General features: G+C 39.6%; 2 protein-coding genes across 2 annotated transcripts in view; one reads left to right on the top strand and one right to left on the bottom strand.

Annotated features, from left to right (window-relative positions):
* Positions 1 to 986: 986 nt before the first annotated feature.
* rpl26 (ribosomal protein L26) lies at positions 987 to 6,902 on the bottom strand. The gene is made up of 4 exons (XM_041796935.1): positions 6,750 to 6,902; positions 5,892 to 6,063; positions 5,660 to 5,800; positions 987 to 1,152 (listed from the first exon to the last, which is right to left on the bottom strand). The coding sequence occupies exons 2-4, from the start codon at positions 6,057 to 6,059 to the stop codon at positions 1,024 to 1,026; spliced, it is 438 nt and encodes a 145-aa protein (XP_041652869.1). The 5' UTR covers positions 6,060 to 6,063; positions 6,750 to 6,902; the 3' UTR covers positions 987 to 1,023.
* A 676-nt stretch (positions 6,903 to 7,578) lies between these two features.
* ppp2r2ba (protein phosphatase 2, regulatory subunit B, beta a) overlaps positions 7,579 to 16,328 on the top strand; it is an 84,301-nt gene continuing 75,551 nt past the window's right edge. Inside the window, exon 1 of the mRNA XM_041798159.1 lies at positions 7,579 to 7,937. Within this exon, the coding sequence (XP_041654093.1) occupies positions 7,859 to 7,937 (79 nt within the window). The 5' untranslated portion in view covers positions 7,579 to 7,858. The remainder of the gene's footprint in view (positions 7,938 to 16,328) is intronic.

The raw sequence follows: 16,328 nt of genomic DNA, 5'->3' as shown, positions 1-16,328 counted from the left end.
CGTGAGTACATTACTCTCATACTTTTTCCACCACTGTTGACTTCACATCAGCACACAGCAAGAGACTGATTCCGCATCATATCCAAAACAGGAGTACAAAACTGGAATATTGACGACTCGGGGTTAAACATTTCAGAGTAATTTTAACTCCATTTTGAGTGAAATGGTCGTCAGTGTTATCTGACAGTGTTGATCTACTGTTGTCTACTGGGACCGGATCTCAGTATTTCCACATATGATCAATAAATTAATATCCGTGATGTTAAGTTTATTTTAGTTTGTGCAGTAAAGTTATTTAAGTTTTTCTATTTCAGCTACAAGAATGACATTTTCATTTTGTGATTTATCATGTTTCTTTTACATCTATAATCCATCCCAACACTCAGCAGCCAGTTTTTTTTAGCTTCAGCTTCAACACTTGGCTCTTTTTCCCTTTATATGACCCTGACTCCACCAATTAACCTGTTTCCACCAGGCTATAAACCGATGGATATTTTTAACCCGTCAGTGACTTTTCATTGTCAATCAGCAGGTTCCTTATATAGCATATACGGATTTAATCGTTTGCATTTATTTAGCTCAGCACTGCAAAGAAAGCTCATCAACTTGCCATTTAATTTTCAAGATCCTCTTCTAAGAACATGATATAAAGCCATCAAGGCCCAAACACTCTTAGTGCACATCTCAAATAGAAGTGTGTGCTTTAGTACCATACTACAGTACTTTTCCAAGAGGGCAAAGGCCTGCCAGCCACAAACTCATGGATACAAATGTTCTCATAACATGTGGCAGCTTCAGCATACACCTTCAGCTCTGGTTTATAACTGAATGCACTGCGTCAGGTAAAGTATTAATGGTTCTAAACAGAAATCGCAATAGGCAGATTATGTAAAATTCTTTTTTGACTACCTTATAAGGTTTGCATGTTAGAAATATACATTTATTCATGTTTAAAATTAGTAAGGCATGAGACAGACAAAGTATGGTCCATTTACACTGTTTATTGATAGCAAAAGATCATTTTCACTCCTGCATCTTCTCGATGGTCTCCTCCTTGTATTTGCCCTTCTCCTTTCCATCAGCGCGAGACTTGGCCTTACGCTCCAGGATCTTCTTGCGGTCCTTGTCCAGCTTTAGCCTGGTGATGACCACCTGTAAAATACAATGGACTGGGTTAACAAGCTGCAATTCTCCCCTTGTAAATCGGGCAGGGAACATGCAAATACAATCTATTCATGACACATAAATCTTCAAAAACCACTGAGGGAAAAGAGTAAACTAAAATTCAGCATTCGGCAGGGACAATGCAATGAAGGTAATTCAACTAAAAAGAAAGCAGTCACAATTTACAGTCGCTGATTCCCAGGCTCCAGTTGTTGTGCATACCAGCTAAATGTCACTGCTTTCAAAATAGCTTTAACTGAAAGAAAATTTTTGTTGCTATTAGATAGGCCTTTTAATCCTGTTGAAAAATGTTCCCACTTCCTGAAGAGGACAACTTACAGAAGCAAGTGTTCCACTCAAAGAGTTTTTTAAGAGCTTTAGTTTGCTTTGACCACCTGAAAGCAGGTAAACCTGTGCTGGGTAGTTTTAATAATTCATGCCTGGGAGACTAATCTGATATAAACATTTATGGAGATCAAATCTTTTTTCATTTTACCACGAAAAAAAAAATACCAGTTGCAGTCTAGTTTTAGTTTACAGTAACACGTTATCTTGGTCAAAAGTTATTTCAGCAAGCTTTCACAGTAGAAGTAAATGTAAAGTCGTTCTTTTAGCATTATTGGCCATCATTTGTTCTAAGTGCGACATTAGAAATAAGTTTCATACTCCTGCTTTGAAACCCATGCTAGAGCTGTGCACAGAGGTCGCGTTAAATGAATATTCTCCGTCACTGACAGATTTTTTTAAAAGGATGACAGAGTTTTAAAGGCTGTCCGTCATTTTGACGGACTGCAATGATGAAGATGAGCCTACATTTCAGCGAACACAGAGACAGATGAATAGACCTTTTCTATAAAAAAAGAAAAAAATGTTGCTCTAATCACGTCTGCACACTGACGATTGTAGTTTTTTTGTTGTTGGTGGTGTTCCGTTTTTTCAGAACAGGTTCGATTTTTATGCGAAATTTCATATCAGTCCAAGTCATTAAGTTGGATGATTGAGGATTCAAAACAGTTCCCACTGCTTCCACCTCGCTTGCTCACCCCCGCCCAACCATCCCCTCTCTCTCTTTTTCGCACTGAAACCTCACTTTACACACCAAGGTTTGCTCATTTATTATGTGGATATCAACTATGGAAATAGAGAGATGGTGAATGATGATTCAGATCAGCACCTGTTGCTTTATTCTCTCTTGCTCCCTCAACCCCGCCCAACCACTCCCAATCTCTCGCACCGTAACCTGACTTTTAACACCGTAGTTTGCCGGTATATTATGTGGATATCTTAACCATGGAAATATAACAGATAAAGGCATACAGTTGTAGCCTACTCACAGGTTAGAACAGGGACAGAATTAAAAAGTTGTTCTCCATTGCTCCAACTTGTCTCAGTGCTATGACGCGTGAGCATGTGTGTGTATGAAGCTCTCTGTCAGGATGGATGGATTTTAAAGAAGTGATAGAGACACAGGCTCCCAGTATGAAACAGTTTGCCACATGCTACAAATTTTCACAGTCAGGCAAATACAAACACACCTGACTCAGTGTGCAAGATCAAGGTGCGTGATGTTTTCTCGGATTATGACTCCTGTGGAGCAGACAAATGCGCACGGCTCCACAGTGCAGCCTTCTAACAACTTTTCAGCTATGGTCGTCAAACTACAACATCTTAACATTTAAAATATCCTTAAAATTTTAAGTGATATCTTAAATGGCACAGTTCATAGTTGCTTGCTTGAAGAAAGAGTGCTCCACTGTCACTGCGTTCAAAAAGGAGGAGGAGTAAACGCTGTGCTGTGTTCATCTTTCAATGCCATTAAAATGCACAACCTCAAAGACTGTTCTTTAAATATAAGTTGGGAAAGGGTGCTTCATTAATTAAACACTACTAATAAATTCATATTGAATTATATTATATTTCATTTATTAAAGAGAAAATTATAATGACAGATTGTAAAAATGGAATGACGACATTTTTATGATCCTTTCCGTCAAAATGACAGACAGCAAAAAAGTCCAGCTTAACCTCACGCTGTGCATCTTGACTGGTCTTACGGTTCAATTGCGAAATCAGGCCAACAATACCCATGATTCTTCCACTGCACCTGGCTACACACACTGGTTTTAAACTGTTGGGACAACGGACACAAAATCTGGAAAAGTGACATCAGTGCAAACTACAGCGTAGCTTTGACACAAGTTTACAGCAGGCTTAAGTCTTACAGTGTGAAAGTGATCAAATAAGCATGTCTACAAGTGGTCATATCTGACTAAATTTTATGTTCATATCATCTGTGTTCTCCCCATTTAAACATCTCAAACCCTAAAAAGATGGTTGTACAAACTTTGGCAAATTACAAAACTGTTTAAACAGTTAAGTTTACTGGAGTAACCTTAAACATGTAGTTGGTTGATGCTGTTCACTGGATTAGAGCATTTAAGTTCAAGTGATTTAGCAGTGGACTGTATTTCCAAACTTTGTGTGTCTTACTTGTGCATAGAAGTTGGAGCAAAATAATTAGAATTACATTATAATAGGATACAAGTTATGTAAATTTAAATGACAATTGACAAGGTAGTCAAGCGTCTTTGATACTCAAAAATGCCAAGTACAAGATTCACAAAGGTGGCATTTCTTCTAGTAGCTTCCATTAGAGATATGTTATATGTAGCACAGTCACACTTTGCACTTAATTTGATTTGTTTTTCTTTATACTAGACTTCACTTAACCATCTATTTCCAAGAAGAACTACCAAAAAGCTGTTTGCTCAAATTAAAAGACAAGGCCTCATGCAAAGCAAAAATGTTTCATCTTTTCAATCCGACAGTGTCACATGTCTTTGACATACTTCACTATCATATTTAAGTATGGGTTTCATGTTTTTTTACTAGGGCTAAACAATTTGAGAAAATAATCTAACAGTGAATATTTTTTTCCAACATTGCAATTGTGATTTGATATGCGATAATTTTATAAGCTCCTCATCTGATGTATTTTTCAAAAAACACAAGCAAAAAATCATTCTATATTATAAACAAAAAGCAATATTATAAATAAATTACTGTCTTAAAGAGAGTGACCATTTTATGTCATTGACATTTAAACTAAGAAAACAAAAAAATTAAGGAAAGTAGGATTTTCTGTAATTTTTCTTTAAAATACACTTAAATATTTGAATGATGTGTAGATTATAACATCTCTGCTGCAAAAAAAGTATCAAACTGGTCATTTGACACATTTCAAGTCAAGAAATATTGCAATACAACATACTGTGATTTAATCTAATTTTCAATCAATTGCCCAGCCCTATTTCCTACTGCTATCAAAACCTTGTGTCACTTACTTTGCAACAAATTTAGGCAACAAGTAGTTGAGCATACAAATGTACATCCAAGTGTTTGAGCCTGGATTACTGGATGAACTAATTAAGAGTGTAAGACCAGAAATGATAGGTTGTTCTAGTGGTGTTTGTAGCTCTAACAAAGGTAGACGAAGTTTGGTTCAACTTTTACTGTTTAGATTACATTTAACATCAAATGTGCATGTAATCTAAAGTATCTCAGTTCCTTACTGAATGTCTAAATCTAAAAGGCATCATCTATCATTTATAGAAAAAAAGTTCCAAATCAAATGATTCTGCTCTACACTGAACAATATACTCCCACATTATTCTGTTATATATGGCAAATACATCCACTGGAAAATTCTGCAGGTTTCCGGTACTTGCCGACAATATTTTTTTTTAGCCGTTATCTGCTGATACTATGCTGATAATATTGTGCATCTCTAGATCCAGTAGTTTCAATCAAAGCTGACCAAATTAAAAGCTGCTGTTCAGCTCCCACCTTCATGAGGAGTGCTTGAAAAAAAATCAGCAACACACCTCTTATGTCACAATTAACATTTCTCTGGTAGTTTCTCAGCAGTCAAGTACAAGAAGCTCTCCATGGGGTACAGGTGTTTATCATCCTAGAGTACAAGGACTTGAGCTTGCAAGGCACTAACTACTGAATGAGCTTTTGCACCACAGGTCACACCTCCCCATTCATTAATACTCTGATAGTAGAGATTGCTATGGAGAATTGATAATCACTATTAACTAATTCCATCCATACCTATTTACATGCCATCAAGGGAGCAAATTAGGGTGAAGTCTCTTGCTCAAAGACACATGGACTTGTAACTGTACCCATGACCTGAGTGCAAGACAACCGACTACCTACTGAGCCACAGTCACAGACTACACTCAACAAACTATCTGACATTATTCAAAGCAATAACACCAAAAAAGAAATATCTTTTGAGTGCCAGTTTTCACACATTTCTTATCATGGTCCATCAAGACAGGTATACTCCTGTGAGAATCTACGCTGTACTCAGTATTGAAGTCAAACAGAAACTGGACTGGTCCAGCTGCCTTTTGCATAGAACTTTGCATTGCAATGTCTTGAATGAGTGAAAACCTTTCCAGATATTCACACAACAGTTTCTTACCTTGCTGGGGTGGATGCCAACATGGACTGTGGTTCCGTTAGCCTTTTCTCTCTGCACGCGCTCAATGTAGATGACGTACTTCTTCCTGTAGACCTGCACGACTTTGCCAATCTGCTGGCCTTTGTAGTGTCCACGGACAACCTGTTCGAAATCCCCACAATCATGTCAAGCAAAAGCATGTTGAAGTTTTGTGCCAGTTGCTCTAAACCGTCAGAAAGTCAAACTACTGTACCTGAACTTCGTCATCTTTGCGGATGGGCATGGACCTCACATTGTACTTCTGTCTGAGCTCCTTGGACAGAGGGGAGGACATGATCTTCCTCCTGATGTGTGAGGGGGCATTGAAGTGCCTCTTACGGTTCTTGCGGCGGGAGGATGTTACAAATGGGTTCAGCTTCATGATGCTGTGAACACAGAATACATGAAGACTGCTTAACACAACACACATTTAAAGAGTATGTTTGCAATGCCCTCAAAATCATCTGTTTTAACTGGAAATCCAGCAGTCATGAAGTTATGTATCCACGTTAGCAAGTGAACGCTAGTTGCTAGATGTCAGACTGGAAGAATTCTGCACACGTCGATTGAAACAATGACAAGGTGTGTGAGGCTAAAGCACCAATTTCACACATTGACGAATGCAGTTTGTAAACAGTAGCAGCCTACTGACTGATTAGACTCAGGCGTTGAATGCTAAGCTACCTACATAACGCTACCTATGTAGCATAACACGATACCGACAGACGCGTTTGTAATGTCGGCCAGAAAACATTCTACCATAGCACTAAGAGTCACAGACTACAAATAAACCCAACAACATCTACCGTATGACATTATATAACCCTGGCATTAGCAATAATACACATTACATCTCAGTTGCCGACATGCGGGTACACACGAAGCTAGCAGGGAGACCAAATACTGAAACGTTTTAATTGGTTATCTATTATCAACACAGATTCAATATCCATCGTCTTTTGAATGTAAACGTGTTGTTGACGTGTTTAGACATTTATGTGGATACACAGTGATATAAAAGGGAGGATGGATGGTGATAACTTTTGTGAAATTGTTCGTCAGGAATTCTTACCCTGCCGTTTGCTCCTCTATGGCCGGCGGAAAAGAGACTCGCTAAGTACTTCCGCTGACATTAGTTCACACTGAAGTCTCGCGAGATGTCAACGAAGAGCTGTTTGGAAGCACCAAATTTCTTTCTTTCTCAATAAAATAACTAACGAATGGGTCGCATTTGATCTTTAAAACATAATTTATATTTGAAGCTTAAAAAAAACCTTTATTGGTTGCATTCGACACCACGAGGCTTTTAGGAGTTTAACAGGTTTTTATTAATTTTAGAAATAATTTTCGGATATATTTGCCTAGGTTGTCGATGTTTCGCTTTGAACGTGTCCCTTTTCGTTTGAAAATATCACTTTTGTTATGTCATCTATTTCTTAATGTTTTAACTCCAAAGACCGTTTGCAGGGTATCTTAATTTCTGCCACAAGATGGCGCCAACCCCAACTAATCAATGGCCTGGTAAGCAGTTTGACACAAGTTTTGTCTATGATTCATCAAGTTCTGGCCTGTGTTAATCAAACTGTGCTGTTAGGTTACATATGTGCAACTTTGGAGAGGCAGCAAGCTATGGATTTTGGCTTTTAGCACATGTAAAACTAAACAAAAACCCTCGAAATGTGACTCCTACTTAAGCTATCATAAAATTAATATTTAGCAGCCTTCGAGATTCGTGGCAACATCACCATTTCTGTCATCAGCTGTAAATTCTCTGTGTATGCCAACAAGATAACAAGCACGCAGGGGAGTGGGGAGTGTGTCCGGATGTTTACACCGGCAGACCACACATTCAGTGACCTCCCATGTGAGAGGACAGAGGAGGCGACCCCCGTCCTGCTCTTTCTCACTCACGCAGTGGACTACCGACACGGAAGCGGAGGCTGCGCTGACACCGTGCGCTGTTTTCTCCCCGGGCGGCGCGCAGTTTCACTGTAGCCCGCTGTCTGCCTGCGCTGTTCGCCTGCGAAAAGTGATGCTGTCATAGCCCTCTGCACCGCGGACAGAGAGCCTGTCTCCCCTCCCGCACTCCCCTGGTTCCTCTCTGGCGGACTGTCTCGGCGGCAGTGCGGATGTGGAGCCCGCAACGCAACGCTCTTCAGCCGTCGGCAAGCATCGGAGAAGATGAAATGTTTTTCCCGTTATCTGCCGTACCTCTTCCGCCCTCCCAGCACCATCCTGTCCTCCACTTGCCACACCGAAGGTAGGGTGGAACGCCGAGGGGGCTGTCAGGGGCTGTGAGTTGCTTACTTTGAGCGTGTGACATGAATGTTAGGCTGGCACATGCAGTAAACATGCGTGCAGAAGTTAGATTGTGCAGTTAGGGCTGCTAACCCACTGCAGATTAGTCACACTGATCCAAGTTGTTGGAGCCATTCTCAAATTTAGCTGTCTGCTATCTGTACAGACGACTTAAGATGTTTACGTGTGAGATTGTTTGGCTCTCTGGTGCAAAAGAGTAGCACTCAATGGATCACCCCTTGATGCCAACACAGAGCTACATACCAGAGAGACGCTGACTTTATGGAGTTGCATGACAAGTGCCTTCCACCCTTCTAAATACAGTCATTTCACCCTGTCACACTCTCCTTGCATAAGAAGCTATCCTTGAGGGGAAATTTCATTTAACACTCAGTTGTTGAACATCACACACAACGCTGAACTAAATGCACGCACAATCAGTGTCATGTGGACATAATGTAGAGATGCCAGAGTGAGGGGCTGCCTTGCTCAAAGGCACCTCGGCAGTGCTTGGGACGTGAACCTTTTGAGCTATCAGACTTGGTCCAACCTTTAATCTGTCAGATATCCAAACCCAACTCCCTACAGACTATTCCCAGCATGCCAGCAGGCCTCTCCAAAACAGCATCAGAATTATTGACTTAATCAGAAGCTGGAATGCCCTCTCATGTAATACACTCAGCATGTTCACGCTAATGGTTTCAGAGCTGTGCAGAGTATAAATGTTGAATTGACCTCTGCTATTGACCTCTGTTTTAATTGCTATAAGACAGTTCATAGGAGCATCTCGATTCATTCTGCCCATCGTGCTGTCTGACAGGATGGCCTGAGAGGGTCTGAGTGTTTGTATAACCAGCCATTTACTGGGTCATAACGTGGAGACTGAGCCACTGCATTATTTAGCTTTGCATGGTTGCCCTCCTTCCTGTGTGTGCTCTGCCCTCAGCCCTCTGGCACAGGAAGGAAGATGGTGTGGTACAGTGTACGGTACAGTGTGTGAGGGTCAGAGACCGGGCCTGCTCTGACCTACATACTGTATATACTCTAAGAATAAAGACCTGCATAGGATATGTGTTTACTCACTCACTCATGCTCATCTACTATTCTGCACACTCACTGACTTTCTCTTTCAGACTTTTACTCTCAGTTGCCTTTCACTTGTCCATTTGAACAACTGGAAAGTTCTATTTTTTGACTAGATTCCTATCAGACAACACAAAGACTATTACAAACTTGGGTAACCCATATTAAAGTGACTGGACACTGAATAACCAATTGGGATAAACTCATTTTAAAAGACAAAAGAATAAAAATAATTACTTAAGTAGTGAGTAAGAACTTGTGGCCTAATGAGTGGAGAGAAAATGGACTTCTTAAAGAAAACAAACTTTTTGGAGTTTACACCTTCTGTCTTGAGACTCTTTGTGTAAAAGTGTAAAAAGTAGGCCGAGCCAAGTTATGATTTACTATGGAAGCTTGAAGTGGACACACACCCTTGCATTGAATTTTACCCCCTTTTATTACAGTGCACTCAACTGACAATAGGATATGTATCACTAAATTGGGTGTAGAGACAATTCAATCTTTTTTTTTTTTACAGTTTGCTAGTTTTTTAAGTCATAAAGTTAAAGTTGGTATTAAAATAAACATGATGCTGTTATTTAAATTTTCTGACAGTACATCTGAGATATCACTTTTTATCCATATAAAAATACTTTTTTAATTTTGAGGTTTTATATCGACAAATCAGTGTTCATTATGTTTACTAAAACTAAGACTAAAATTGTTTCCCAGCTACCCTTTTTCCATGGAAAAGACTAGAGTAAGACTAGCCAAAAAAATAGATTTTTGATGACTAAAACTGACTAAAACTAAGTTACGTTTTTGTCAAGATGACTAAAACTAGACTAAAATGTAATTTGGTTTTCGTTGGACATTAGAAATTCGCCAAATCTTTCAAAATACAATTTATGTGTATCTCTGCTGTAGAGAGGAGGGACCCAGGTTTAGCAGGGTGCATTTAATTGAATGACTAAAACTGAGACTAAAATTAAAAATAGTTCGAACTTTACAACCTGCAACCCCAAAATTGAAGGTGCCAGAGACCGGAGTCGCCCCTTAACTGAGGATTCTTAAAGAATATTTGAATATTTGTTCGTCTGTTAGTTAGTTAGTTAGTTAGTTAGTATGTTTGTTAGCAACATAACTCAAAAAGTTGTGGATGGATTTTGATAAAATTTTCAGGAAATGTCAGAAATGGCATAAGGAAGAACTGAATAGATTTTGGGAGTGATCCAGATCACCGTCTGGATCAAGGAATTTTTTAAAGGACTCAGTACTATTAGGAGGTAGGGCTAATGGCGGGGGTCTGCGCTCTCCGAGTGCTTTTCTAGTTACAGTATTGTTGTCATTTGCTTTTTTTTTTTTTTTTTAGAAAACTACTGATGCATTATGAAATAATTTTATCACATGATATAGTAAAACATAGTACAAATAGTACAAATCAAACAGATGCAAAAGCCACATATTCAACTCCAACTTGGGTTAAAATATTAAAAAGGCCATGAGCGATCTAGTTTATCTATTTTGTACTGCTGAAAAAAACAACCAGATTGCTCTTCCTTTTAACCTGATGATAATTTGATTTGTATTTATTTACATTATTATTTACACATTATGATATACCCATTTTTCAGCTCCTTCCATGAGATGATTTCAACACTGGATAAAGATTTTTAAATAAAGGGACTTAATACAAAGTTTGGAAGCGCATTTTACAGTGATGTGAGCAGATGAGGAGCAGCTAAAGATGATGAATGCATGCATAACCACAGTGGAAGAATTATATTTTTCTTTCTAAGCTGAAGGCAGGCTTTGTGTTGCATTGCAGACGAGGAGAGAAACAAGGACGCCTCGTGTCCCCAAATGTTTTCTTCTAAGTCCAAGTCAACTTGCGTGCTTTTTTTGATAATTAAAATTAAAATTTGAACATTATGATAACCATGGGGACATTTATCATCATTGTCACTTATACTGGTAACTGTTTCATTTCTTATGTAATACTTTGTACTATGTTTTCAAGATTTGGACCAAACTGATCAGCAACACTACTAACTACCTGTATACACAGGTTTTCACCTGAAAAAAGGGGTCTGGGGGTTTTAGATACTTGTAATATCTCAACATCCTGCGATAAAGGTAGTTATGCACAATATTATCAGCATGATGGTATCAGCTGGTATTAGCATAAAAAATGGATTATTATTAATGTACATTTTAAATGCACATTTCTGCTAGTATCTACAAGCAGTACACCGGCAGTAAAAACAGTGTGCCTATAAAGAAGAATTCACTCCTTGGATGTTTTACCGTTTTATTGATTTAATAAATCAATCATGGTCGATATGATTGACCTTTTGTTGACAAAAAATATTAACTTTAACATAATGTCACAGTTAAAACAGATGCCAATAGAACAAATGTGTGTAAGATAAAATAAGTCACTGTATAAATATTCACCCTCTTTAAAGTGACTATTCAACAAAGGTCCAGCCATTGGTGCTAGTAGTCTCACAATTAGTGAAATTTAAATCACCTGAGTGCATTGGATGTGTCTCAAGTTACTGTAGTATAAAAACACTTGTGTCTGGAAGGTCCAGTCACTGGTTTATCAGTTTTCCTGATAAATACTCAAATGAATACTCAAAGCAACTCAGAGAAAAAAGTTGTTGAAAAGTATGAGTCAGAGAATGGATACAAAAATATTTCGAAGGCATTGAACATTGCTCAGGGTTCAATTAAATCCATCAAGAAATTGAAGGAATATGGCATATGTGGCCACCGAGACACCTATGACTGCTCTGAAGGAGTTACAAGCTTCAACAGCTGAGATGGGAGAGACTCAGCACACAGCTGTTCCCCTGGTTCCTCACCAGTCAAAGCTTTATGGGAGAGTGGCAAAGAGAAAGTTGAAAACTCTTTAAATCTTGACTAGAGTTTGCCAAAAGCCATGTGGGAGACTCCATGGTCAAGTGGAAGAAAGTTCTTTTGTCTAATGAGAGCAAAATGTTGCTTTTTGGCCATCAGTAAAGATGCTGTGTTTGGCAGACACCAAACACTGGATGTCACCACAAACACACCATCCCCACTGTAGGCACGCTGTTGGCAGCATCATGCTGCGGGGATGCTTCTTGGTAGCTGGGGTGAATACTTTTTTATAGGCACTGTGTCGGCCTTTATTGGCAATCTGTTGACTACAGACATGTTTTAGCCAAGACCAACAGACATCAGCTGAGTTCTTTTTTCTTTGTTCATCCTTATTCCTTAAACTTTTACATTTTTAAGGACTTATTTTTGTTTCTTTGTTTATCACACGGCACGTGTTCATGGAGTAGTTTTAAACATTCTAACTTAAAAAGTATTATGTTATCTTAAAGTAGCTTTTCTATTAGTTGTTGATTGATTAAAACTCCATCTATTGAGAAAAGAAGTGAGGTGGAGTTCAGTTTAGAGAACTTTAATCATTTGCTAGAAACTCAATTTATGTAAAATGAGCAGTGCAAACACAATGTAAAGCTAGGTCAGAGGTTCAACAAATGGGGGCCCTAGCCCCAAGTTGGGGGGGGCACCAAAGATCATAGAGTATTTAGCCTACCTTAATACTAGTAACACACTGAAAATGTATTTTTTAGGAGAAGTAGGGCTTTTCTGTTGGGATATTATTGATAAAATTTAATATATAATTGATATGATTTTTTGACAGCAGTGCATGGGTTATTTTTTGCATGGGTCCTCCTCTTGGCATTTGTGCAATAGTAAGGGGGACTGTAAGAAAAAGAGTTTGGAACAACTGAGCTAGCTAAACATAATACAGTGTAATCTAGCTCTTATGTACTGCTGAATCTGTCCTTTAAAACAGCTGCTTATTTTTTGTTGAAATGCAGTGAATGAAAAACTACTAAACACAGCTCCTTTTATAGTTCTGAAATTTTCTTTGCCATATCAGATATAGAGATATTGTTTTTATAAACAGGATCTCTTGAATCAAAGAGTCGAAGTCAACAAACACAATCCTCCACACCCTCTTAACTCTGTCTGATTCTCAGAGCTTCTGCAGGAGATAAGGGAGTGGTGGTATAATGGGGGAAAAGAAAGATCAGTACACGTGAAGCGCCAATCCTCAGCCTCAGTAATGTGATACGTGATCCTGCATCCCTGTCTGTATGGAGAAATATGAAACAGTCGTACACAGAGAGTGAGGCTGAGACTCATGTGCCTGAGGCCAGCGGGCTGTGATGACACAGCAGATGACCTTGGAAACATGACGTGTTAAATGACACAGGCTGTCTCATCTGCACGCAATCTACTGTGTACAAATGTGTTTATATTTTTTTCAATGTGCAAATAAAGTCATGCACATGTCTTTGTTTACGCCTGTGTTTGCACTTCCTGCTTTGACCTTGTAGCCGTGTTGTGCCTTTTCCGGTAGCCTTCCTGATCTTGAGGAGGGAGGCTGGTCCGTGCATCTCTGTTGCCCTTCTTGTTCCTCTCAAGGCCTCCCCCTCCCTCTTCAAAATCCCCAAGCATTCATGTTGGCTCCAGCTGAGCAGAGTTCACCTCGGGGAAGATGAGTGTGCAGTTACCATGTTAGTGGAAAATACATTATATAAGCCCTGTGCTGGACCGTATTGTGTGTATGTGTGGCTGTTTTCTCTTTGTTTATCTTGGCCATTGTGGGGAGCTGTGTGCCAGCATCACTCAGATTCACCTGGGTCCACTCTGAGGGAAACACATACAGCTTTTGACTGCCTGCCTGTGTCGTCTGTTGCGTCATGTGTGCTTGAACTCCTGTTTAAGTTTGCACTAGTCTCATTGTGACTTTAATGTATTTTTTCTGTTCTTTTGTCCCCTGGTGTCCTCTTTTTTCTCCATTTCACATCAGTCTGTCAGTTGGGCTGTGATGGATTAAGTCTTAAAGGTTTCTGATGGCTGCGTGTTTGTGTCTCTCTCTCGCTGTTTTATGTTTGAGTCAGGGAAAAATGTGCGTCCCCAATTGACGCCTTGCTGCCATCAATCAGCCTGCGTGTCCTGCCTCTGCTTCCCCCTTTAACTGCTATAAAGTCTGTATTATCAGTCCTAGATTTATTTTTACATTTGATTGTGACATAAAAACAGAATAATGAATATTTAGAACTGTACCTGCGACAGAAAGTCATCCTGATTAATGGCTGTAGTTGACATTTTTCATGTCTCGTGTATTTTTATACATGTATCAGTGCGTTTTGCATCATCTTTAGCTGTTTTATTCATAAGAAGAGCAGCAAGCTTGTCATGGCACTGCCTGAGGGAGACTTCTGTCTGCATTTTGACAAAGCATGACACCCAGTTGGAGTTTACTTGGTGAGGAACACAGCGTATGCTGGTGTGCGAGTACCGTGATCGTGCGTCCTGTGATGTTGTTACCCTGACAGACACCCACTTCACAGCTCACAACACACTCCTCTGACACTCCTCTTAGCCCTACCGTCCTTGCATACCGTTGGAGACAAACACCCTACACACGCTCATAAGGCACCCACACACTTGTACATGAGACTGGTGTGATTCAGTTTGCTCAGCTTTTCTGTTTAAGGGGAGAGAAATGAGAGAGGGGAACAAAAGAGTGCTACAATAGAATACCAGGGAGCAAAAGGGTGATAGGAAGTAGGAGAAGTCGTGAAAACTTCTTTTGTATCTGAAAGCATTTAAAGTTGCCTCACTTTTCAATGTTATACCATGCTCACAAGCAAAGAAGCATCAGGGTACAGGAGAGTGTCTTTATAGGAGCAGGACGGTATTGGGAGTGTAATGCAGGCCCATAAAATTGATGGACTTGGCAGAAATGTTGGATAAATCGAAGCAGCCGATGCAGAGATATTAAGTGTGCTAGTCCCTGGAGAGGTTCTTAATACTGGACCCTACACTGACCATAATGCTGTCTTTGGACTCTGGACTCTATTTGTGAAATGAAGCGTTTCCCACAGAGTAATACTGGGAGGCAAGGATAGCAGAGGGGGTCATCCCACCCTGCCTAAAGTCGTACCTGTATTTTTTTTTTTCTTCTGCTCATTTGTCAGCGCTCATCCACAGTCACATTCATCCATTTACACCTGTTCTCTCCACATTCACACACTGATGGCAAAGCATGCTATGTATAGTGACCATAGGTATTAACTAATCCCTTTTATATGCATTCACGGACGCAGCAATGGGAGAAAATAGGAGTGAAGTGTCTTGTCCAAGGATACATCAGCACGTGACTGCGGGAGCTGGGGATCAATAACCCGACACACCAGATAGACTGTTTTATATATCGACTGCATGAATATTAGAGGTACAACGGTACAGGTAACCCACGGTACAGCCCGTACCTTGGTTTTTGGGCCACGGTTTCGGTTCGGTGGAAAAAGAACAACTTTTTTTCTCCTGAAAGTATCTCTTTATTTTGCTTGTCAGTAAAAACTGCATTTCACAGTAAACAAATTCCAGTATCAGTAGTGTATTGAATAATATAACACTTTACTTTTAAGTTAACAGTTATTAAACACACCTCTTTCAAATAGTAAACTGTCTCCTATCCTTTGACTACTTGTATACACTATACAGCAGTTTAAAATATGTATGAAAAATTAAAACATACAAAAATGTAAAAAGAAAAAAAACACTTTCAAATGTTAAAGTGCCTCTTAGCCTTGGCTACTGGTATACACACTACACTGTAGTATAAAGAAAGAGAGGTAAACAATTTCAAAAGAAAAAGTGCACTTTTATCCTTGACAAATTGAACATAAGAATACTTCACTATGGGCTATATTCAGGATGTTAAGTGCAATATCAATCAGGGGAATCAGCTATTTATTCCTCTGCTATTGTGAGATTTTTTTTGTGAGAAGATAAGCCTATCAACATTATCTGCAGCAGGGCGAGAGCAGTTTGCACTGACACTTGCAACAGAAGTTCCTGGGACACAGAGGTCGCGTTTTGCAACTTTTCGCTCCACTGTCCTGTGTTCTGGAAGCGTTACATCAGGATGCTTACGCTGTCTACAGTTTTCACTCCCTTGTTGTTGTATTCAACGGCGAAACCAAAATTAACCCACACCGCTGATTTGAATGATGCTGGTGTTTCTTCAAAGTGTTGTCTCTCAACTCCTCCACTGGTGCTGGCCATGCCTCTTTGTTTTCCTCTTTCCACTTATGTGTGTGAGCTGCAGTGTGAACCCGGCTCCAATTACAAGAGTTTGAGAGGGGCTGCGTGGGTGGAGCAACAACAGTGATTGGACATTAACTTGTGTGGAGGGCTCTTCTCCTGCCTG

This window comes from Cheilinus undulatus, linkage group 10 (genome assembly GCF_018320785.1).
Source record: "Cheilinus undulatus linkage group 10, ASM1832078v1, whole genome shotgun sequence".
Classification (NCBI taxonomy): domain Eukaryota; kingdom Metazoa; phylum Chordata; class Actinopteri; order Labriformes; family Labridae; genus Cheilinus; species Cheilinus undulatus.
The sequence above is the reverse complement of the archived record's forward strand: the minus strand, read 5'-3'. Positions and strand labels throughout refer to the sequence as shown.

Coding starts and splice junctions, on each gene's coding strand:
- rpl26 (XM_041796935.1), bottom strand. CDS start 6,059: ATGAAGCTGAACCCATTTGTAACATCCTCCCGCCGCAAGAACCGTAAG. Junction 5,801..5,891: donor GCAAAGATGACGAAGTTCAG/GTACAGTAGTTT, acceptor GATTTCGAACAG/GTTGTCCGTGGACACTACAA. Junction 1,153..5,659: donor TTGGCATCCACCCCAGCAAG/GTAAGAAACTGT, acceptor TGTATTTTACAG/GTGGTCATCACCAGGCTAAA.